This window comes from Harmonia axyridis, chromosome 4, assembly GCF_914767665.1.
Source record: "Harmonia axyridis chromosome 4, icHarAxyr1.1, whole genome shotgun sequence".
In the NCBI taxonomy this organism is placed as follows: Eukaryota; Metazoa; Arthropoda; class Insecta; order Coleoptera; family Coccinellidae; genus Harmonia; species Harmonia axyridis.
Window position 1 is genome coordinate 45,090,264 of NC_059504.1, and position 27,115 is coordinate 45,117,378.

At 31.0% G+C, this 27,115-nt stretch overlaps 1 protein-coding gene across 2 annotated transcripts in view; it reads left to right on the plus strand.

The window, feature by feature from the left end:
* The first annotated feature begins 16,365 nt into the window (after positions 1-16,365).
* LOC123678275 (adhesion G protein-coupled receptor E3-like) overlaps positions 16,366-27,115 on the plus strand; it is a 193,417-nt gene continuing 182,667 nt past the window's right edge. Inside the window, exons 1-2 of one of the 2 annotated variants that reach the window (XM_045615244.1) lie at positions 16,366-16,486; positions 25,118-25,289. In XM_045615244.1, the coding sequence (XP_045471200.1) occupies positions 25,126-25,289 (164 nt within the window). In that variant the 5' untranslated portion in view covers positions 16,366-16,486; positions 25,118-25,125. The remainder of the gene's footprint in view (positions 16,487-25,117; positions 25,290-27,115) is intronic. The other variant, XM_045615245.1, reaches the window with a different exon arrangement.

Here is a 27,115-nt window from a genome sequence, read left to right on the forward strand (position 1 = left end):
AAATCATTCTTGAAGAATAATATATTGAGAATGGCTTTTTCTACATACAAAACTAAAGTTCATTTACTTCATTTATCACTGTCAAAAAACTTATACTGACAAATTTTATAGTAGGTAGGTAATTAGTAGTTTTTACATTTTAACTGAAATACGTTTTTACATTTTTTGCTCAAAGAAAAAAGCAAGTTAGTTATATTTCACTCTAAATTAATCTTGATCTTGAAACACAAAAAAAAGGGAAACTATTTTTACTGTATTCCAAAAACAACTCAACGATATTTTTGTGGAAGGATTTCGTAAATTTTCGTTTCATTTTGTTGGTTCATCATTTTGTATTTTTGTGAAAATTCTTCCAATTCTGGTAGCCAATTTCTGAAAAATATTGATCGACAAGTTTTTTGTAATTTTGAGATATCTACATTGATGTAATAATATTCAAGTAATTGGATGAGAGTGATACAGCAAAAAGAATTGCAAACATAAAACAGATTTAAATTGAAGGTGAAATTATTGATTAGGATTAGAAATTGTTCGCTAATAATATTAATATTAGTGGAAATAACTTTCACATTGAAAATAATTATGTGTAATCGGTTGGCATCGAACTAATAATTCTCAGAAACTACTCCAATTGCAATTATACCCCGAAAGTTACTACTGAATATAATCTCCTATCTTCAGAACATTTGAATCTATGAAAGCAAAAGTACCTGAAAAGGAAAGTAACTTGATGATAACACCCATGAGTTTCAGGAACTATTAAAACTCAATCATTCTTATTTTGAAGAAATGGGTGATTAGTCATTGTAAGGGTTTTCAGGCCGATACATGAATAATTCTTGAAAAATTCTATATGGAATATACAGAGGCGTAGTGAGATCAACTTACGCCCGGGGTGCAATACCTTTTTAATGATCCTCATTTCTGTTGAATAAAACCATGCTCCGCCACTGCATATTATTACTCTATTTCATTTTCTTGTAAAGGGTGTTTTTCTTGAGCTGTAGAACTTTAAATTGTAATAAAACAACGATGGATTATTCGATTGACATGAATTTTATTTATCCGCAAGATAATCTTGTGGCATTACATTTTAAATATGATTTCTGGCATATGACCGCCACGGCTGGCTTAGACAATTCTTGTTCTATCCGATGCCGAAGTTATTGCACTAAAATCTGGGCCACCCTATATATAAATATTTTTCATTTATTTCTACATATCTATGATCTGTCTTTTAATATCTCATTATTTCGAAAAAAGAGATGGGGAGTCCTTGAAGATTTTTCTTTACGTCTTATAGTTCTCGATATGCTTTCAGTGAGCATCGAATTTGAGACATCCTGTACAGCTTATCGGTAAATCGTTCACAAAAATTTGTGAATTCATTATAACGATTCTAATCTGTTAAAACACTTTTCCAAATGAAAATAAAGACCATTTATTATTATTAAAATTTATTAACTGAATTATTTTTAGGTATTGAATTGAATTGTCTTGTAGAAATTTTGTCTAGAATTCACTGATGAAATGGGTATTCAAAGACTTGATTTCTAGTTCTAGCAGAATTTTTAATCAGAAAATTAAGGCATTAGCAATATAATTGAATTTCAAAAAGAGAATTAAAGTTTTTCCTTTACTGCCATAATATTCGGAAATGATTTTTATTGTAGAATTATAATTTATTTTTGATGAGAAACACTTCAGATAGGTATTCATATTTCATTTTGAATCAGAAAATCATGGCATTGAAATTGATATACTTTTTTGAACGAATACCCATGAAACTTGAATTTCATCAATTTGAATTCAATCTGTCAATTTTGTCATGGTTCAATAACTTATTACATTTAATGTTAATAATTGTGAGATTCTAAAAGTATATAGTTATCAATTCAAGTGGATTCTCTTCAATGATTCGTATACCAAACAGTTTTGATAAGAAATATCAGTATTCAAAAACTATTATTTCATACGATAGGAGTAGGTAAAACACATTAATTTCTTTTTTATATAATTTTATAATTACTATTTACATGAAATCAAAATTACATACATATTACAAAATTATTCATATTCATTAAATTTAAAATGAATCCCTAGACTAAATCAAACACTGTAACAATTATCATTTTCTCTCATTTTATAATTTTTTCAGATTTTCGACAAAGTTTGTCTTTATATCCATGGCATTCGGCAATACATTAGGTATTGATTTTATGCAAGATTTTGGCTCATTCTTGTCGTTGGTTTCTCTTGTTTTCCTAAGAGTTCTTTTCGTGTTAGCAGCCATATCTGAAAAATAAAAATATTTAGTAATTTTGTTAAGAAATCAGACCATACAAATAAATTCTATATTTATATTTAGAATTCATGAACTCGAAAGAATGAAAAATACAATTCAACGAGAATAGGACGAACAAGTATTCAATTGATAAATATAGGTACATACAACATTATATTCAAGACAAATTTGCTGCATCAAGAATTGATTAGGTATCAATTCTTACTAGAAATATTTTTCTACCCACTTAATAAAACATTTTTTTTTTAAATACGGAATATCCCTGTTTTTGATGTTAGGAAAAAATTGCCTGCAGGTTGGTTTTAAGCATGAAAAATTTTTCAACATATCAAATGTTGAATGAGAATGTAAACGAAAAGAGCCATATTTAGGCTCAGCCAATCAAAAACGAGACCACGCGTGTCGACACTGTGGTTTATTGAGTCACTGTAAATCAAACCTTTTTGAAAATACTACACTGGAAATATCTCGAAATTGAAACCGTTTAGAAGAAAACTAATTTCAGATTTGTATTTGACCTAGGTAGTTTTTTCGAAAAAGTCGGCCGATCATTTTGTTTTATAAGGGGTATCACTATCGTAGATGCAAATTGGGCATCTATTCCTACAAAAAAATGTGGATCCTTCTTAACGGTTTTTTGTCAATTTCAATATAAGTTTGAAATAGAAAAATTAAGAAAAGTGTATAAAAACTCACCTCGATTTGTTTTTTAGGAACAATTTCAATAAGAAAATTCAATAAGTAGAAACACAAAAGTTCTAAGTGGACTATTATAAACCATGGAACACTACAGACTAAAACCGAATCTGAATGAAACACTCAATTAAGAGTATTTCAATGACGGTAAAATAAAAATTACGGAATAGCTCATAGAGATAGGTTTACATTTGTAATACTTATCCTAGAACAGGTAAATGTGTTTGAACTGATATTGCAGAAGTAATTATGACTGTCGCCACGTTTGTTGATTTTATTTCTTAAGGCTCATTTTTCACTATCACGATTGTGCTATCATGATAGAAAATAATAAATGAATAAATATAGAATAAAACTCAAATAAAATAATAATAAATATATTGAAAGAATATAACGGACAATTATAATTAGAAAAATAAAAAAATACAAATTTACATTGGTACTATCTACATATTTATATTACATTCTTCATTTACACTGAATTACGTTTTTACACTTTGGTCTTACAGAAGTCAGTTTAATATATTATTCTGCCATTCTCAATTCATCACATTCTTGGAACACAAAAAAATTGGCAGAATTTGTCTACTGCATTCCAAACATCATTGTTCGAAGATGTTTTTATGCAAGGCTTTGGTAACTTTTCGTTTTGTATAGTTGATGGTACCTTCTCATTTTGGGTTTTCCTGAAATTTCTTCTAATTTTTGGAGCCATTTCTGAAAAATAATGATTGATAAAATTTTGAGAATTTTAAGATATCTATTTGTGACGTAATAAATAATATTGTAATAAATAGAAGGCAATGCTGAAAAAAGTTAACCAAAAGAGAAACTTTGATTTGAGTGTGTAAATTATGGTATAACGGATACAAATTTAATTTTACGACTTACTAGCAAAATTTTTTACTAGAAGTAGGTAAGGGAATTGACACTATTATGTAATTTCTAATCTCCAGTATCACACTCAACTTAGATACAACCTACAACTTTCAATATATTGTCTAAGGTGGGTAGGTGGGTAGTAGGTACATATATTATGTATGCATATCTACCTACTTAGACAGCGTTGCCAGGTCGACAAGCCTAAAATATCGTACCGCGTGTTTAAAATTATCGTATTTTATCGTACATATTATCGTATCCCACTGATATTTATCGTACACATTCGAAATAAAGGAATTTTTTGCGAGAATATGATCATTTGTGGAAAAGGATGAAAAAAGAAGCAATGTATCGAATAAGTAATATATTTTTTATTTAGATGAAACGGTTAATGAATAATTAATTAATTATCAGACAAGATCAGAGAACCTGTATTATCCTATTCACAGTTTGTCTGTATTTTCACTTTATTCAGAATACACCTTATTCTAATGTCTTTTATGGTTAAATTTTACTTCATGAATAGAATAGATAGTAGAGATGCGTACAGATTCGAAAATAAAACAAGAAATTTTTTGAGGAAATCGTGAAAGAATGGATCGAATTTTACTTATGACTTCGTGAAAATTGTTTCTGTTATTTTCGTTTTTTTTTTTCAGAAATTACTCATTTCCATAAAAGTTCTTTTCTCAAATAACTTGGATATTGCAAAAAAATGCAATCGTCGACAAAGATGTAAAAGAAACCGAATAAAAAATACCCAAATACAAAATTCTTTGAATATGAGTGTTCGAGGTACTAGATACGTTTCGAAATTGAATCTGAAATACTAATAAAAAATACGTTTTTCGGAAATAAATCAAGGATCCTATTATTTAATGATAACTATACATATACTTAGGGTTGAAGTTTGTAAGTACGATTTCAAGTAACAAATTTATTTTGATAATTATATTTGACTTCAATAGTCTTTCTGAATTAAAATTAATGAATTTAATTAACATGCATTGTCATGTATTCCTTTTTCATATTAATTCAATTAAATATCTCCAGTGTGCTTTTTTGCAAATACTCCCTTTTCAATTGAAATGGCAGTATATTTTTGATGGTCTTTGTTATGTGCTTTCAACAATTGAACATTTGCTCCCATAGCCACATATTATAAAATAATATAAATCTAAATAATTGAATTGATTGGAAATACGAAGAAATATCTTCGTAAAAATTCTCTATAAAATAAAGGTCATCAGAAAAACGATTTTGTTGTGTGAAATGAATATATTCAAATCTAAAATATTCAGCCATTCAAATATGTCAATGAAATTCCTGTTACAACAATTTTATTTCACTAAATGGAACACCAAATATGAGATAATGGTATTTTCAACTGAAGTTTGAACTCCATCTGTTTTTAATGAGGCACCTACCCTTCGGATATTCCTTGATTATTTGTATTTATTTTCAGCCGACAGCCACCAAAGAAGTTTTATGATTTTATTATGTTTGAGTAGGTTTGTTCTTCTAGATCCACGTAGAACGTAGAACCCCAATGAACTATGAATTGATTCATCGGAACATTCTAGAATCTAGACATTCCCAACCGTCTCGGTTAGATTTTTTAAAACTACTAAAATCTACCAAATGATTTCTTCCTACTAAAAACTTCATGAATATGCGAAAAATCTACTGAAAAAGTAGATTTCTACTAAATCTGGCCATACTGAGTTTCATTATATTTTTAGTATTTATGGACACTTTAGCTCAAATGATAGGTACACTGAAATTATCGTACAAAACACTATTATCGTACATGCGGTATCGTACATAGTACTGAGCAGCAAATTATCGTACAAAACGATAATTATCGTACGAACGGCAACGCTGTACTTAGATTACTCTAACCCCCACTCTGACAAATAAATAGGTTGGGATGCCAAATGGTGTCCCCACCACTACATCTGAGAATTTGGAAGCTACAGATGAGAATAAGAAACAAAGTTTATTTAGCCTAATAAATGAAAAAATAAATAAAATATAACCTCAGCGATGATTACAGATGTAAAGATAATATCTATTATCTGCATCTTTAATCTGTATATAACCCTCTCAGATTTTTTTTTGTCATTCGAGAAAAATCACGACAGTTTTTTTGAAAACTTTTTGTGTTTTCTACAATCTGCAAAGTCAGATTAGAAAATCTGACACTAGAAAATATTCCTATTCATTTTAAGAATATGTGTACCTTCTTGATTGCTTAGGATCGAATATTACTAAAGAGATTCCCAGAAATCACTCCAATTACTTATCTTGATAAATGTTATTTCTGAATGTTCTGATTTGAATGGTTAGAAACAGTTTCACTTTTATGAAATAGAGGTTCATTAGAAATTTTTATGTATCAGTTCTTATATCTATGAAGGGTTCATTGCTTGCAGTCCACCATTTTTATCGGTTCATCTCGAGTGATTTTCATAATGAATACACATATCGAATGAATTGATAATGAAGAATTTACCCTATACATCCTTTCAGTACATATCGAGGAAAATTAGGATTAAGAAAGAAAGCATATTTTATTTACATGTTCTTCTAAGAACAAATTTCTTCAACAGTTTTCAGTTTATTATACAGGGTGTTTCAAAATTCAGTATGAAGATTTTAAGGGCGTATTCAAGTCAAAATAAGTTTTTTTCCATAAACATACTACAGAGCGTTGAAGTTTTATGATTTTCTTAGGTATTTCTTCATAGTCTGAATCAGTGAAAGTTTGAAACAAATTTGCAAATTACAACCTAACGAAATTTATAGCACTCTCTGTTCTGGGAGCAATTGCTCAAAAACAAATCACACTTATCAATTAATGAAAGACGTCAATAGTAATAGTTTCCAAGAAATTTCATTCAATTTGGGATTCTACGTTTCTTCATAATTAGGTATAATTCTTCAGAAAAGAACAAAACATTTGAATCTATGAAGGAAAATTACTTCTGAAAGAAAGTGACAACTATTCATATTGTGAGGAAATTAGAAATAATTCATCGAAAGGTTTCTCTGGCTGACACATAAATCATTCTTGAAAAATAATATATTGCGAATGGCTTTTTCTACATAGAAAGCAAAAGTTCATTTACTTCAGAATAGGTACACTGCTTTTATCACTGTCAAAAAACTTATACTGAGAAATTTTATAGTAGGTAATTAGTAGTTTTTACATTTTAACTGAAATACGTTTTTACATTTTTTGCTCAAAGAAAAAAGCAAAGTTAGTTATATTTCACTCTAAATTAATCTTAATCTTGAAACACAAAAAAAAGGGAAACTATTTTTACTGTATTCCAAAAACAACTCAACGATATTTTTGTGGAAGAATTTCGTAAATTTTCATTTTATTTTGTTGGTTCATCATTTTGGATTTTTGTGAGAATTCTTCTAATTTTCGTAGCCATTTCTAAAAAATATTGGTTGACAAATTTTTGGTAATTTTGAGATCTACTTTGATGTAATAATATTCAAGTAATTGGATGAGAGTGATACAGCAAAAAGAATTGCAAATATAAAACAGATTTAAATTGAAGATGAAATTATTGACTAAATGCAAGGATTAGAAATTGTTCACTAATATTATTAAGATTAGTGGAAATAACTTTCACATTAAAAATAATTATGTGTACCTAGTCGGTTGGCGTCAAATAATAATTCTCAGAAACTACACAATTGCAAATAAACCCCAAAAGTTACTACTGAATATAATCTCCGATCTTCAAAACATTTGAATCTATGAAATCAAAAGTACCTGAAAAGGAAAGTAACTTGATGATGACACCCATAAGTTTCAGGAACTATTAAAACTCAATCATTCTTATTTTGAAGAAATGGGTGATTAATCATTGTAAGGGTTTTCAGACCGATACATGAATCATTCTTGAAAAATTCTATATGGAATATACAGTGGCGTAGTGAGATTGACTCACGCCCGGGGTGCAATACCTTTCTAATGTTTCCTCATTTCTGTTAAATAAAACCACGCTCCGCCACTGCATATTGTTACTCTATGGCATTTTCTTGTACATCTATGTAGAAAACTATATTCGTTGAAATAAAGGAATTATTAAAAGTTAATGAGTTGCTTCGATCCCAAGATTAATAAAACATTCAACAATTTCATTCGAAAACCATATGATAATATTATATGTAAAATATACTCGAAAATTAATAAATAAATAAAATGAAATAAATAATGTTATAGGATCAACTTTAAATTTGAGATGAAGAATCTGTATCTAGTTGAGGAAATTGGTCTAGATATTGAAATGTATATTATTATTTATAATCAGTTAATCCTATTATCTATTTTACAAATTTATTAAGGAATTTTTTAGAAACATGCAGTATTAAAAAAATTAAAAGTAAATATATATTATCTCTAAGAAGATAAATAAAGGGTGGTCCAGAGTTCAGTTCAATAACTTCGGCGTCAGATAGAACAACTTTTATCATGAAAAAAAGTTCACATAAACATATATCCTACCAAGCTTCGTTTAAGAAATACGGTGTGTTGAAATTTGGAAAGAAATCAGTTTTTCACTTATAACTCTGTTATATTATTACATTCATTATTTTAATTTTTAGGCATTGAAGTCTAGATAATGTAATGTTCCGTAGATGTCTCCTGTCGAAATTATCCAGTGGCGCAGATATAGGGGTGCGATGATCCTTTTTCTACTGAAAATCTACACCACTGTCTTTTTTTCGAGACTATTTCATTTCTCAAATCAACAAAGCTTTTTTAAAAAAGGTCTCTTGAATTTTTTTCATAGAATAAATAATCGAGTACAAAGCAAATACTATTCACAAAAATCTACAAAAATTTATTTTTAAAATTTGCAACAATTGACGTAGTGTATTATAACGCTTTCAGACGGCATTTTATTGAAGATTTGAGAAAAAACATTTATCAGATCCTTAAACAATGTAGAATATCCACAATTTTTTTTTATTGTTCGAGTGTCTGACAATTTTTTTTTGAAATGTTCAATTGAATGCTCTCTGAAAGCGTTATAATACACTTAGTCAATTTTTGTTCTATGCGATGCCTAAGTTATTGCACTAAAATCTGAGCTACCCTATATACAAATATATTTCATTTATTTCATTTTGTGCCAATTGTGTGTAATTTCAATAAGGTCATATATAGCGTGTCACATTTAAAAAACACCAACATTCCTCTACATCTCTAAAACGATAAATGACTTCTAAATAAATGGGATACCCTATATATGACTTGATTATAATTATACAATAAACACAACATGAATAAAAACTCGAAATAAATGAAAAATGTTTTTATATAAGGTCTCCCATCAACAAATATCGGATGAAACGGATGACATTTTTTATTTCGAAAAAAGAGATCGGGGGTTCTTGAAGATTTTTTTCTTCACGTCTTATAGTTCTCGATATGCTTTCAGTGAGCATCGAATTTGAGACATCCTGTACAGCTTATCGGTAAATCGTTCACAAAAATTTGTGAATTCATTATAACAATTCTAATCTGTTCAACACTTTTCCAAATGAAAATAAAGACCATTTATTATTAATATAATTTATTAACTGAATTATTTTTAGGTACTGAATTGAATTTACTTGTAGAAATTTTGTCTAGAATTTACTGATAAAATGGGGGACTTTCCAGCAAAATTTTTAATCAGAAAATCAAGGAATTGGCAATATAATTGAATTTCAAAAGGAGAATTTAAGTTTCTCCTTTACTGCCATGATATTCCGAAATGATTTTTATTGTAGAATTATAATTTATTTTTGATGAGAAACACTTCAGATAGGTATTCATATTTCATTTTGAATCAGAAAATCATGGCATTGAAATCAATATACTATTTTAAACAAATACCTATAAAACTTGAATTCCATCAATTTGAATTCAATCTTTCAATTTCGTCATGGTATTATTTCATACGATAGGAGTAAAACACATTAATTTTTTTTAAATAATTTTATAATTACTATTTACATGAAATCAAAATTACATTAATATTACAAAATTATTCATATTCATTAAATTTAAAATGAATCGCTAGACTAAATCAAACACAGTAACAATTATCATTTTCTCTCATTTTATAATTTTTTCAGATTTTCGACAAAGTTTGTCTTTATATCCATGGCATTCGGCAATACATTAGGTATTGATTTTATGCAAGATTTTGGCTCATTCTTGTCGTTGGTTTCTCTTGTTTTCCTAAGAGTTCTTTTCGTGTTAGCAGCCATATCTGAAAAATAAAAATATTCAGTAATTTTGTTGAAAAATCAGACCATACAAATACAATTCAACGAGAATAGGACGAACAAGTATTCAATTGATAAATACAGGTACATACAACACTATATTATAGACAAATTTGCTTACCTTTAGAATTTTTAGTTGTCAAAATTTCACCTTCTATCTTGGATGAGTGTTAGCTTTTTCTGTTTGTTGGTTGAAGTTGTACGTTTATATATTTCGTTTTCTATCCCCTTCCACATATTAGAATGGTGGGGATGCCATAACTATTCTAGAATGTTCTTTTTCTTATTTACAACTTTCTCAGATAACAGTCACCGAAAATGAAAAGTATATTTTCACTAATATTATTAGTATTGGTGAAGATACAAACAATATGAAGTAGGTAATCTTATTTTGGTTAGTGGAAGAAAATTAGTTTAATTTTATTATCTAGGTACTATGAAGGTTCAATAATAACTTGTTAATAGGTTTGATATTATCAGTGTCATCGGAAAATAATTCGAAGTTTATACTAGACAATATGTCGATTCCACTTGCAGAATAATTACATGGGTGCAGGGCCGGCGTTAGGGGTGAAACAGTGAAGCGACTGTTTCAGGCGCCCTTTTTTCGATGGGCGGCAATTTAGCCCTGTTTGTGGCAGCCCTTTCATATTTCTGAAAAAATATAGTATTGATTCTTAAAAACAACATGAGGTTGGTCAGCTTCACTGCGTTTATCAACATTCCCTGCAATAAAAATCTCCAAACCGTCTTTACTAAGCCGCCTGTTCAATAAATAACACATGGCAACCCAACCAATTCAAGTAGCATTGCCTATTACCCAATTTGAATGATGGATGGAATGTATTTCACAAAGACGAAAAACAACATTTCGAATTACGTGGATGTTGTTTACACATTCAACTTATGGAATATTCCCTACGATTCTGAATTCGAAAATAGTTACTGATAAGTGCTAAATGTTTTCAGCGGAACATATGTTTTTAATCCCATTTAGTTTCCGATGCTTTTCATGCCTTACCGCCCTTTGTATCTTGTGGTGTGATAGGTAATCTTTCATCGATCGTATGTGAATGTGAGAATCATATATATTATTTAGGCATTGTTCATCGGCGTCGAAGAAATCTAGGAATATATTGTAGGTAAAAATGTCCGAAAAAAAAAGAAACCCAATGGAAACAACTTTAGAAAGTAAACGATTCGCAAAATCAGTAAAGAAATGAAAAATGTCAAATTATCATCGAGGCAGGTGATGTTTTTTTTTTGGGGGGGTGTTTATTGATACTTTTTCAGCAGGGACTCCGAAAAATTCTTTGCTTCTGGCGCCAAAATTGCAAGCGCCGGCCCTGCATAGGTGTCATTAGTTAGGAACTACTCCGATTCTAATTATACCTCAAAATGTGAAAACTGAATAAATCTTGATAATCTCTCATTTTCATAAGTTGAATATATGAAGATTTATACAAAAGCTTCAATGATATTCATCAACTTCATAGGCCAGTATGTGGAATATTTATTCAACAGATTTTCGCTGATCTAGAAATTCATATATTTCAGGATTTAGCGGACTTTCAAATGAGATTATATTTTCGGCTGTGTTCACATACCTGCAGATTTTTCATCCACCATCCACCTTATATTTTTGATATTCGCGGAAATGAGATAAATATTAACTTCCATCATTTATTTCATATACTGCACAAAGAATGAATTTCCACATGGAATCATGAGAAACAATTTTCCTTTCATAAAATTGACTTTCAGTTGAAATAATACTAATAATATTAGTGGAAATGACTTTCACATTAAAAATAATTATGTGTAGTCGGTTGGCATCAAAAAAATTATTCTCAGAAACTACTCCAATTGCAATTATGCCCCAAATGTTAATACTGAATATAAGCTCCTGTCAGTCCTGTCTTCATAATATTTGAATCTATGAAAGAAAAAGTACTTGAAAAGGAAAGTAACTTGATGATAACATCCATAAGTTTCAGGAACTATTAAAACTCGATCATTCTTATTTTGAAGAAATGGGTGATCAGTCATTGTAAGGGTTTTCAGGCCGATACATGAATCATTCTTGAAAAATTCTATATGGAATATACAGTGGCGTAGTGAGATTAACTCAAACTTGGGGTGCAATACCGTATTAGTGCTCCTCATTTCAATCGAAAACCATATAATATTATATGTAAAATATACTCGCAAATAAATAAATAAATAAAGTCATAGGCTCAAGCTAGGCTTTAAATTTGAGATAAAAAATATGTACCTAGTTGGGAAAATTAGTCTAGACTTTGAAATGTATATGAGCATTTAGAATTAGTTCAAAAAATACCTATTATTCATTTATTTTACATATTTATCAAGGAATATTTTGAAAACATGCAATTTTGAAAAAATAAAAAGTAATTATCTATTATCTCTAGGAAGATACAAACAGGGTGGTCAAGAGTTTGGTTCAATAACTTTGGCGTTAGATAGAATCACTTTCTTCATGGAAAAAAGTTCATATAAACATATATCCTAACAAGCTTCGTTTTAGAAATACAGTGTGTTGAAGTTTGAAAAGAAATCAATTTTTAATTTCAAAACTGGTATATTATTACATTCATTATTTTAATTTTTAGGCATTGAGGTCTTGATAGTGTAATGTATTAGATGTCTCCTGCTGAAATTATCCAGTGGCGCAGATATACAGGTGCGATGATCCTCTTTCTACTGAAAATCTACACCACTGTCTTTTTTTCGTGACACTTTCATTTCTCAAATCAACAAACCTTTTTAAAAAGGTCTCTTGAATTTTTTTCATGGAATAAATAATCGAGTACAAAGCAAATACTATTCACAAAAATTTATTTTTAAAATTTACAACAAATGACGTAGTGTATTATAACGCTTTCAGACGGCATTTCATTGAAGATTTCAGAATGTTCAAATAAAGAAATGTTGATAAACGCAGTAAAGCTGACCAACCGCATGTTGTTTTTAAGAATCAATACTATATTTTTTCAGAAATATGAAAGGGCTGCCACAAACAGGGCTAAATTGTCGCCCATCGAAAAGAGGCGCTTTACTGTTTCACCCCTAACGCCGGCCCTGCACCTATGTAATTATTCTCCTAGTGGAATGGGCATATTGTCTAGTCTAAACTTCGAATTATTTACCGATGACACTGATAATATCAAACCTATTAACAAGTTATAATTGAACCTTCATAGTATCTAGATAATAAAATTAAACTAATTTTCTTCCACTTAGCATAATAAGATTACCTACTTTTTATTGTTGTTTGTATCTCTACCAGTACTAATAATATTAGTGAAAATATACTATTCATTTTCGGTGACTCTTATCTGAGAAAGTTGTAAATAAGAAAAAGAACATTCCAGAATAGTTATGGTATCCCCACCAGTCTTATATGTGAGTGGGGATAGAAAATAAAATATATAAACGTACAACTTCAACTTCAACCAACTAACAGAATAAAGCTAACTCTCATTCAAGATAGAAGGTGAAATTTGGTCTACTAAAAATTTTGAAGGTAAGCAAATTTGTCATGAATAATTATGTTGTATCTACCTATATTTACCAATTGAATACTTGTTCGTTCTATTCTCGTTGAATTGTATTTTTTATTCTTTCGAGTTCATGAATTCTAAATATAATTATTAAATGCACACCTTGATATTCTATTAAATTCATTATCCAATCGGCATTTATTTGTGTGATCTGATTTCTTAACAAAATTACTAAATATTTTTATTTTTCAGATATGGCTGCTAACACGAAAAGAACTCTTAGGAAAACAAGAGAAACCAACGTCAAGAATGAGCCAAAATCTTGCATAAAATCAATACCTAATGTATTGCCAAATGCCATGGACATAAAGACAAACTTGGTCGAAAATCTGAAAAAATTATAAAATGAGAGAAAATGATCATTGTTACTATGTTTGATTTAGTCTAGCGATTCATTTCAAATTTAATGAATATGAATAATTTTGTAATATGTATGTAATTTTGATTTCTTGTAAATAGTAATTATAAAATTATATAAAAAAAAATTAATGTGTTTTACTCCTCTCGTATAAAATAATAATTTTTTGAAAACTGATATTTTTTATCAACACTGTTTGGTCTAGAAATCATTGAAGAGAATCCACTTGAATTGATAACTATGTACTTTTAGAAACTCACAATTATTAACATTGAATGTAATAAGTTATTGAATCATGACAAAATTAAAAGATTGAATTCAAATTGATGAAATTCAAGTGTAATAGGTATCTATTTGTTTAGAAAAGTATATCAATTTTAATGCCATGATTTTCTTATTCAAAATGAAATATGAATATCTATCTTAAGTTTTTTTCATCAAAAATAAATTATAATTCTACAATAAAAATCATTTCCGAATATTATGGCAGTAAAGGAAAAACTTTAATTCTCCTTTTGAAATTCAATTATAGTGCAAATTACTTGAACTTCTGATTAACAATTTTGCTGGAAATCAAGTTTTTGAATATTCAATTTATCAGTGAATTCCAGACAAAATTTCTACAAGACACAATTAATAATTATCAGATTCTGCAAGAATCTGATAATTATTAGCATTAAATGTAATAACTTTCGAACGATGACGAAATTAGAGAATCGAATTCAAATTGATTGTATTTAAGTTTAATATTCATTTAAGGAAGTACATAAATGAAAATGATAGATTGAATTCAATTGAGTATATTCAAGTTTAATATTTGTTTAAAAATTATATCCTACAGGCACTTTTTCAGTAGAATACATTGATTTAATAATTTATTTTTTATCATGATTAGTTCTGAAGTTATAATACAAACTAGTGTTTTTTCAAATGTAAATCATAACAATTTCTATAACAAATAAAATAGCTCAATTTGCCAATGAAGAAGTAATCGCCGAAACTAAGACCTATTTTGAAACGAAAGACAAATCGTACTACAAATATGGTATTGAAAAGTTGGAAGATCGCTATAATCGCTGTATCGCCTTCGGAGGCAACTATGTTGAATGATAAAATCGAATTTTGTCAAAAAAATGTGTTTAACAATGGAAGACCGGGGACTTTTCAATGGACCAGTTTTCATTTTTTTGTTAAGGATTAATTCTAAAAATTTAAGTAAAATGAAACAAAAATGTGGAAGAATCATTGAAATATATCTAGAAATGAAAAAGTTATGGGACTTTGAAGTTGCGCTTGGAAGAATAATTTCATAGTACGTTTAAGTGGCGTGACGTCACACACTAGACGACTGGTATTCGCAGAGTGCTTACGAATTCATTGGTGTACAATCACTTGTGTCGTTCGTGTCGTGTTTTGTTCGTTACACGATGACTGAAATAACTTACTATATACATACATATAAATTACTTTTTTCTCTTTTTACTTTTTACTCCTCACATAAATATGTTTTGCCATTGATAGACTTCAACAACCAGTACTCAACTACAAACTGTTTATGAAACGTTTTTGAAATAAATCATCGTTTAAGTTGAACCATGATGAAGCAAACTCAAAAGTAGATACTTACTTGAAAAGTTTAACTCCTTTTATACACTGACATAAGATGGATTTGAAGAAAAAAACTCCATCACTGCGAATATATCTATTTTAGGCAAATTGTCACTTTGTCCTTTCACGAAGCCTTCTTCCATTATGGTGACATAAAAACAAAACTCGAGTAAAAACTACACTGTACAACTACAAACGGCGCGAGAGCCTTGGCGCGGGTAAGTATTTAAACGTAATTTATGGTGTAGCGATCACAGGCAAGTGCCGTGACGTCACAGACCAAAGACGTTCCGCGCTAAAATACGTAAATTTAAATAATCTATTTCTCAGTCATTTATTGATGGATTTTCAAAATTTTTTCACTGATTTGTCAGTTTTGCTCTATATTTTAATTCTATCGTGTCAAATATAGTATTATCAACATCACTAAACTAGTCCATTGGCCTGTTATAAATGCATTTTGCGAGAGGAGATTTGGAAATCGGAGACCAAAATTTTTTTCATCACAAAGCTTCGGTACACTCGGAAGCGAAGTTTGCGGCTTGTTTACGTCAGTCGGATCTGAGCGAATTGGCAGCGCAAACCGAAGGATGCGGCTGTAGAATCTATTTGAGCGTTCATTCTGCGTCGCGACGCTGATCGGTGAGGTTATTGGAGATATTTGCGCGCTTTCCCGTCGTTTGCGCGGAGCTGAACACGTGGTCGCTTCTTACGACATTTAGAACTTCGATGATTTAACAAAGGTGGAAGGTAATTCTATCAATTATTGAACATTTGCCTTTTTTTTGTTTTCGTTCGATTTAATACTAACTTTCAATCATTCCATAATTTTGGTTTCGCAAAAAGAAAAGTGTATCGACGATGAAGTGAAGACTACTCTATAAATTATAATTCTGTGAGCTCGTTTTTAGTTTCACCAGTAAGATCAATTATTTTGATGTTACTTGAATATGTTAGATAGTTATTTGGGCTGTTTCCATCATCTGTGCAAATGCCCAAATAACTATCTAACATATAGTCCATCATCAATATCAAGACAACAATTACTTGAATATCTTTTTATTAGTAAATGCAATAGTTACAGAAATAGAAATTATAAAGAAAAAACAACCAGAAAAATTTATAATGCTTCTTTAAATAATAAATTTTAACAGTGTAGAATTATCGCAGATCCTTATGTAGGTAGGTATGTTTTGGAAAGTTGAACCTCTGATTAGATGCTGAGCTTGTTCGGAAGTATCGATATAATTGTGCGTATTATTAGCATTGTGTTCCTGAATTGAAAATTCAAAATTTTGATATTTTCAGACTGAAAGTTGAGGAATTATTTGAAATATATGAGATCTAGAGTTAGGAATGTTATCCTTTGCTTAATATTCATTGAATTGAAAGCCAATATTAACTTAACTGCAGTTTTATTCATTCCGAATGAATATATCAAAGCATTTTCTGCGTTTCTTCAAGAAGTTTCGATTTCTATAGAGTTTCTGAAATAGCACAAACGCAAGTGAGTAAGATTTTATGAATATTTGGTGATTAGAAAAAAATTGATATGAATTCTTATTCTGAAATAAATTCAAATATTGTTTATTACACACTCATGTGACGCAAAATATTATTATGATATTTTAGGAGATCTAAAAGATATCCTCAATATGCCTTTCCCATAGCCCGTCGCATTCACCATTTTGTTACAGTAGCGTAATTTGAAAATGAAAAAGGCACTGAAGAGCACGCAGATTTTGCATGTATAATTTTGCTTCGATTAACTAAATTCAGTGTTCTGAACATAAATCTGAAGTGATAACTTTCTGGTCTGTGATATTCCTTGGAAACATAGAACAGCGCGATTTAAACGCAATGTCATCCATTTTTTTTGACAGAGCATACAGAAATCAATTAAAAGCCTTCAATGTTGATTATTCTGATTATAATCAGTACCACACCATGGATGGAGAGGAAGAAGATAAACAATAAGGTTAAAATTCCCCACAAAAATTGTGGCCATTTGGCAATCAGAGTTTGCTAACTAAAGCACTTTTAGGTCGTCGTGAAGAACCTTCTCACTCGGCAATGGTGAAACTGGTGGAAAAATTTGTGTTGTTGGGAAAAGAAGTGATGTGAATAATTGAAAACCGTGTGTGTCAATCAGGAACATCTGAGAATTTTGCTGCTATAGCCCATAGTTTGACGAAAACTCATGTTTGTCGATCTTGAGAGTTAGGTATTATAAATGATTTTCATTTACGGAATCGGAAGATATTAATGTGAACGACGTTCATTTTCAACAAAACGATGGTAGGTGTCACACAAGCAACAAAATAACCGGAATTATGCGATAAAAGTTTCCTTTTCTTTTTCTTTTTAGACTTTTTCTTCGGGATCCCGTTAAAGATAAGGTCTACGCCAATGCTCCTCGTGTTCTAAATGAACCTTCTTATAGGAAAACCCCTTACATGTAATAACAAAACTTTTCTATCCGGTGAGTATTCAACCGATACAACGAACATTCAATAACAATTTAAGAATCGAAATATTTATGAACATAGATTCATAATATCAATGAAAAAAGGTAGACGTTGAAGGATGAAATTTCATTATTATGATGAAAAAGTAAATTGTACCGATGAAATGAAGATGATTATTGCCATTCTGAAATAGAATGAATACATTTTTTTCAGTAGGCAGTTTTGCAATATATTTATTTAGGATTAACGTGCAGCTGTTTCTTTGGCCCATCTGCACAACCTCCAAATTTTATCTGTTTGTGGTTTAACTGCACTAATTCACTAGAATATTTTCTCTATGAATATATATAAGAATATTGATTTCATCACATACCCTATGAAAATATCTTGAAGGATTGCAAAATCAAAGATTAATACCAGGAAATATGCAATTTTCCACTCGAATCAATACTGAAATTGTAATATTGTGTGGTATTCAGTCACATATCTTATAATATTTTACTCTGTGGTGCATATCGTCCGAAAATGAGTATTTGTACTCCAAAGGGTCCTTTGCCTGATTTTTGACATGGACCAACCTGCTATACTCTCTCAGCCTAAGACAGAACTTCCAAATTCGAAAGTTCACCTACTTATGAAGGATTAAAGTTGTTCAACAGATTGCCTAAATCTATAAAATTTTTAGATCAGGTGAGTTTCAAAAAGAGAATAAAGTCTTTATTGCCTATAAAATGTTTCAATAGTATAGACGAATATTTCATTGATACTTTTCTGATAGATTGTTAGATATTTGTAGCGAATTGTGATTTATTTATTCTTTTTTTTCTTTGTGATGTGACTTGTCTCATACATTTATAATATCTGAAGGGATCAATGAATGTTATTATTAACAAAGGGTGTTTCAAAATTAAACGTGAACCTTGAAGGAGGCGTTACTATCACTCATTTGCTTTCGATTGAACCATATTTGTTGATAACCGAAAATCAACAGTTTCCGAGATATTTGAGGATATGATACGTATGAAAAAAGCAAAACTATGCTGTTTCAGATGTTGAATAAGAATACAGGTACTAGCATTGTTTGAGCTGATTTTGATTTGAAATAGGAAAGAAGCAAAGAAAGGAAAGCTATGAATCATCTTTTTTTTATTGCAATTAAACTAGCAAGGCCTTCATTTTTGAGGTAGAGGGTGTTAAAAATTTACTTTCATTTATGTTTTTCGTAAATAATTTTCAAAGTAATGCTGTTATTTGGACGAAATTTGTTATTTGGGGATTTCTCAATATGGGAAATTCAAATTTGATCTTAGTTTAACTATAGAGGGGGTCACTTACAGGTCTTTGTCTCTTTTGGGGAATCACAACTTGGTCGTGCATGTATGTATTACATTTTCTAGAAGAAAATCGGTTCTTCATCACTTTTACGTGAAAAAAGTATGTTTCTCAGAAGTCGCTACAAGCAGCCGTTTGCTAAATATTTTGATTTAAATTGATCGATGCATTTAATCTTCTCATTGATTCGCGAACTCTTTGAAGATGAAAGTATCAAGTAGTTTATTTCAATGGTTTTTTGTGCTGTCATGTCGAAGATAATATCTTTACGCGTAGTTATTATTATTGTTATCGTAATTAATTGTTAAAAATGGTAAACTTTACCAAAATCAAAGTAAATTTTTAACATCCTCTATCTCAGAAATGAAAGCCTTGTGGACCCATGCTTATATGAACTTTTCATCTTATAAATAACTGAGGAATCGTCCTGTAAAATATCGGACACTTTTATTTAACACCCTGAATTATTATTATTTATAATCGAAAAGTTTCCAACAACGTTGAAGCAGCTATCAGGTACTTCCTTCTCATTCAGCATTCTGATGAAACATAGAGCAGCTATTATTCCGAATCTGTTCATGTCAACACATGCCCCACAATTTGTGTCATAATTCACAATTGTCCGGATGGGATTAATTCCTACTGTATCGCATTCAGTTTTCATTGTTTGCAAAAGCGATGCGGGGGAAATATATCATTCGACCATCGTGGAAATTGCTCCGAGCATTTCATTGTCACTGTATATTAAACCACGTGCAACATGTCCATAGTGGAACACGGGCTGACATTCTTGACTAATAGTAAATTTCTTCTGTGTCACATTTTGGCACGTATGCAATAAGTAAATGAACGATACAACACAGGAAAAATTAAAATCCCAACGGAATTTGAAGTTTCTTTCCATTTTTAATCCTCTAGGTGTACAACTTTGTTTCCGCCGTTTTGCAATAGATGGTTGTAGCGGTAAGTGATAGTCGAAATAAATAGATCGTAGATGTCATACAATAACCTTAGGTATTTGTTAATATAACGCCATTGAAATATTAGTCAATTTGTGTCTCCATCATAAAGTTATTCTAGATTAAACATGTCAGTTTACGATAGGGCTGCCATAAATGTTGGAACATAGACCGGGACAAGTGACACAGAAATAGGTTAAAATACCACACAAAAATTAAAACCTCATCTTCATTCATAATAATCCGGGGTTTCTAGGATTATTAACTTTTTTGCGCTTGGTAGTTGAATTATAACACATTCCCCAACAAAATGAGACTCATTTATACATATTCACTGAAATAATTTATGAAGAACAAAAACAATATCAGCTTGTAATAAAAACAACTTAAAGTCGCAACAATAAACAAGTAAGTAGGTACCTTTTTTTTAGGCTTGATCCTCGGTGCCATTTTTCTTAACCCATTTATATTTTTCAAAGTTTTAGCCTTTTCAAGTAATTTTTTTTCTTACATAATTAAAAAAATCTACGTATGTCTTTCATAATTATAAATAACTCAAATTATGCTCTCCACTGTGCTTACTGCGTTTGATGCATTTCGTTCTTAAACCACTGTCAAGATCTCATTGAAAAGAAAACACCCGTTCCACATGAACATTGTGTTCCAGAATTGCGAAAATATATTGCTATATTTTGATGAGATTCGTCTTTTTTTCATGTTTTTTTGTTTATTGAGAAATGACATCCATTTATCGTGTATGTTATTGGCTTTCCACTCATCTGACATTTCTGCGTTAATGAAAGAATTCAAATACCTAGGTAGGTACATAAATTCTTCATAAACGGAATCTTCAAGCGTAAAACCTTGCCCATTCAAATATGCATCAGTTTCTTCTGCTAGATTTCATTATGGAACATCGTTCAAAATCATTCATGCAAATATATCGAGTTTTGTCATTGGCCGAGTCCACTATATTCGAAATATCGGGTGTTGTGAAAAATCTCTGGCTTCACTGTCGAATTCAACTTATTGAGTTGTATTTATCATGCCATCATTCTTTAGTTTGTTATAGACTTGATTTGTTAGGTACCCAAAATATTTATTTAGTAATCTTCCATCCAACTCTTTCGTAGTATCCTCTCAATTAATTTTTACTTCAATAACAGTAATTAATGATTTTTCAGACCTTTCAATCAGTTTGTCAATCAGAATTGCTTGACTGTGTAGAAATAGAGTATAAAGTTCTAATAAAAAGTGAAAAAAAATCGGTTACAACTATTGACGCCTTTTCAGCTGAGAATTTTGTTTTCAATTGTACCCATAGCTTCAGCAAGCGTTCAATAGCTAGAAGTAGTGAAAGACATCAAATTATAGAATGAGAAAGTACATTGCTGTAAGTTGTTTCTGCATTCTCATAAAAATCTTTCATCGTTCGACCCTTACAGAAAATATCGAAAAATATTTAAAAATTTTAAGACCAATATACTGCACATAAATTGACATCATATCGGCGGAAGTGGAAGCAGTATTGTGAAGTATGTGTGCTGGACAACCGATAGTTTGGATGTCTTTGAAAAAAATCTCTTCTCATTAAAAAAAACTCGCCTTTATTTCACTTCAACGTAAGTACCTATTTGTGTTATCCGAAAATATTTTATTAGGAAATATTAAGGTCCTCTAAGGATTTAAAATAAAATAAAGTAATTGTATAAGACGATTTATTTGGCCATGTGTCTAATTTTAATAATTTTATTTTCAATCCTTCAGTTTCTGAGAAATAATGTTTGAGCAACGGAAACAGCTTTTCAGCTTTATGATTACTGGAATCCGTTGAGATTCCATGGAAACAAATTTTGTCTCACCTACTCTATATAAGAAAATATGAATCTCATAACGGACAAATTACTGACCGGGACAATTTAATAACTGACCGGGACACGGGGACTCAATGGTCCAAACCGGGATGTATGGCAGCCCTAGTTTACGAGCCAAATTCTCGTCATTCGCGGGACGTTTTAATTTTCTGCTTTAAAATGAGGCTCATCGAATGCTCTCAAATGCCTATGGTGAGGCCGCTATTAGTGAAAGAATGTGTCAAGTGGTTTCAACGCTTCAAGAACAGTGATTTTAACGTTTGAAGACCAGCATGGCAAGACGGTGGAAGACAGAAGGTTGTCGAAGATGCAGAATTGGAGACATAACAAGACTCGTGTCAAATGCAACAATAATTGGCAAGATCATTGAGAGAGACGCAACAAGCCATTTCAAAACGCCTGAAGGTCGTGGGAATGATTCAGAAACAAGGAAATTGGGTGCCGTACGAGATGAAGCAGAGAGATGTTAAACGGCGTTTGCTTGCTTGTGAACAGCTGTTTGCAAGGAAAGACGAAAGGGATTTCTGCATAGCATTGGGGCTGGAGTCCAAAACTGGGTTCAATACGTTGATCCCAAGCGCAAAAAATCATAGGGATATCCAGGCCATGCTTCCACATCGACGGCAAAACCGAATATACACGGTTCCAAGGTCATGCTCAGTATTAGGTGGGACCAGCTCGGCGTAATGTATTATGAGTTGTTGAAACCGTCTGAAATAATCACAGGCAATCGTTATCGAACTCAATTAATGCGTTCGAGCCGAGCATTGAAAAACAAACGGCCGCAATACAACAAGAGACATGATAAAGTTATTTGATAGCGTGACAATGCTCGATACCATATTGCGAAAGTGGTCAAGACATATTTGCAAACGTTTAAATATGGAGTCCTACCCCAGCCGCCATATTCTCCAGATATTGTTCCCTCGGAGTATAATTCGTTTCGATCAATGGCACACGGCCTGGCTGATCAGCATATCCAGTCTTATGAAGAAGTAAAAATTTGGATCGATTCGTGGGTCGCTTCCAAAGATGACCAGTTTTTTCAACGCGGAATTCGTACGCTGCCCGAAATATGGTAGAAGCGGAAGCAATGTTGTATGCCTATGTATTTTAAGAATTTTTTCAATTGATTTGATAGCTTAATTTCGCGGAAATGTAACTGCTCAACTGCTTTGTTATTTTCATGTGAAGTGAATCGTTGACGAGAAGGTTTACGAACCCTCAGATGTTGCCTTATCTTTTCTGAACATTTCCATTTTTGAGTAATTGCAATATCTCAATTTTGACAAAAATTACAGCACTTTGAATGGTTTCGGTACACTGAAAAAATGTTATCATTGTATTAAATAAACAATGGTAATCATTGACTTGATTTCATTGATTTCATGTCAATTTATTGGCATTTAATTTTTTAACTTATACTCGGGTGTCCCAAATTCTTTGTCTAGTGGAGGGATCTCAAAATCCTTTTGAGCTACACAAAAATGAATATATTTCCGTGCTCGATTTTTATGAGAATGAATTTGGTGTAAATCACAACCTCATGAATTCAACTGTTTTCAAGTTATGAGAGAAAATTGGAAAATGGTGTGAAATGAAAAGTTCTCATAATTTCTTTATTATTGGTGCTACTAACATGAAAATTGAATATCCTACAGGCACTTTTTTCTGTAGAATCTATAACTATAATAATTTCTATAACAAATAAAATTGTTCTGTTTTCCTTTCCAAAAATATATAACATGATATATAAACTTCTTATCAAACTATAAAAATTATCAGAAGCCTCAGTATCATACGGCAAATCAACCATTTGCCTATCTTTGATATTGTGTGAACTTCAGATAATTAATATATTTGGTGGCCTCCAACGACTTAGGATTTAACATCGTTAGTTTTTTTCAACATTTTCAAATTGATAAAAGTTGTTCTTTAAATGTGACCCAAGGAAAGAATCTAACGATGATAAATCCGGAGACCCTTGTGTCCACCGAATATATTATATTAATTATTTGAGGTTCACAGATTATTGAAAGTATGCACTATCTTGATTTTCCGTCTGAAACTGAAACTTGATGATTTTCATAGTTTGATAAGAAATGTATATATCATAGCACCAAGGAATTTTATCTATTACACAAATTGTTATGGTTTATAATAGGAAAAACACAAGTTTGTATTATAACTTCAAAAGTTATAGCAATAAAAAAATAAGTTATTACACTAGTCGATTCTACTGAAAAAAGTGCCTGTATAGGATATTCCATTTTCATGTTAATAGCACCAATAATAAAGAAGTTACGAGAACTTTTTATTCATGCCATTCTCCAATTTTCTCTTATAGCTTGAAAACAGTTGAATTTATGAGATTGCGGATTTCACCAGAATAATTCTCTTAAAAATCGAGTCCGAAAATAGGCCATTCCTTTCTTTCTAGCTCAAATGGGTTCTGAGGTCCCCTCACTAGACAACAAATTTGGGATACCCGATATAAACTAGTGAACGGTTAATAATTTGAATGAATAAATTAACATAATAATAATAAGAGAGTTTATTCAAGAAAGATATTACATTGAAAAACGACAAACTCTAATATACTGTAGAGTTAAATGTTGGATATTAACTATGCACAGTGCTAACAATAATAATAAAGAATTATTGTCGTTATGTTAACTTATTGTGACGAAATCATATGGAGATCGGTCAGGTGAATGAGCTATTGATAAAAAGAGGTATTTGTTTCAGGTGAAAATATGGACAATTTATACAGTTCCCGTTTACACGGGTTTCCAAATCTCAGTAAAGGGAGTGCTAGTATGGAGACAGCCTTAACCGAACAGGGTGTTCTGTCACTATTGATAGTTCTGGGCAGCAGCGTCTCTCTTGTGGGATTGGTGTTTGCCTTCATAACATACAGGTAAGTGTTAACAATTTCAATTTCATGATTTCATACACTCCAAATACGAAAATAATTGAAGAACTAACAGAAAAGTTTTAATAAAAATATATTAGGAACGACATGAGTTACTCGAATAGGAATACGTCGTCAAATGGAGAAATAACGAGATTTTTTTGATGGTGTTAGGTCAGGACATCTAAGTGACCATGACATTGGTCCACTTTGCTGAGTTTATCCATTAGGATATGCGCTATCCAAATATTTTCTGACTTTTGTAATGAGAAATTAACTGGTGAGCTATCATCTTGCTTAATGAATCCTCTTCAAGAGAAATTGGCCAGAAGACGAGGAAAAATTTTCCTCGCCTCTTCCTTGAGTCTCCTTTCAAAATAGTGAAAACTTAATTTATTATTAAATATTGCGCACATTCACACTGAATTGCCTCTGAAACCGTTCTTTTATTGAAGCAAAGGGATTTTCCTGTGCTAGAGGCATTTATTTCTGGTATTTTATTATATTCTGATCAAAACTAAAAAATTTCAGGCATTACGTATAATTAAGAGTGAGTTTTTCACTATAACATGCGGGGAAAATTGACTTAATTGCATACATTTCAATTCACAATATAGAATGTTGTTTTCATATCTTTTAGAAAAAATGAATTTCTTGATTACGGACTTCCTAATGTTACCATTAGATAGGTTGCTTACTTCGAAGGTTGGAGCCGTTTGAAATAACTCCAAAATTTACACCCTAAATTTCGAAAACGAAAGTCCTAAGGTGACATTCAATATAATTTCTCTAATTCTGTGCAAACCCGTTCATTCTGCCATACATACAAACTCGTGTGGGAATATCTCTATTTACACAGTTAACGTTATGTGTTATGTAAAGGGTGTTTTTTTTAGAGCTATAGAACTTTAAATTGCAATAAAACAACGATGGATTATTCGATTGACATGAATTTTATTTATCCGCAAGATAATCTTGTGGCATTACATTTTAAATATGATTTCTGCCATATGACCGCCACGGCTGGCTCGGATGTAGTGCAATCTGGACGTCCAATTTCCGATGACTTTTTCCAACATTTGTGGCCGTATATCGGCAATAACACAGCGAATGTTGTCTTCCAAAAGGTCAAGGGTTTGTGGCTTATCCGCATAGACCAATGACTTTACATAGCCCCACAGAAAGTAGTCTAGCGGTGTTAAATCACAAGATCTTGAAGGCCAATTCACAGGTCCAAAACGTGAAATAAGGCGGTCACCAAACGTGTCTTTCAATAAATCGATTGTGGCACGAGCTGTGTGACATGTTGCGCCGTCTTGTTGGAACCACAGCTCCTGAACATCATGGTTGTTCAATTCAGCAATGAAGAAGTTAGTAATCATGGCTCTATACCGATCACCATTGACTGTAACGTTCTGGCCATCATCGTTTTTGAAGAAGTACGGACCAATGATTCCACCAGCCCATAAAGCACATCAAACAGTCAGTTTTTCTGGATGTAACGGTGTTTCGACATACACTTGGAGATTAGCTTCACTTCAAATGCGGCAGTTTTGTTTGTCGACATAGCCATTCAACCAGAAGTGCGCTTCATCGCTAAACAAAATAAAATGAACGTAGTGCGCGATACTTATTCCGCACAGAACCATTATTTTCGAAATAAAATTATTGAGTTATTGAGGCGTGAGTCTATTCATGATGAATTGCCAAACCAAACTGAGAATAAATCACTTGAGAGCTGTAAAATCGGTCGCCATCTTGAACAGTAATGCCAACTTAAAGTTATATACCTCGAAAAAAACACCCGTTATAAATAAAAACGAAAGATTTTC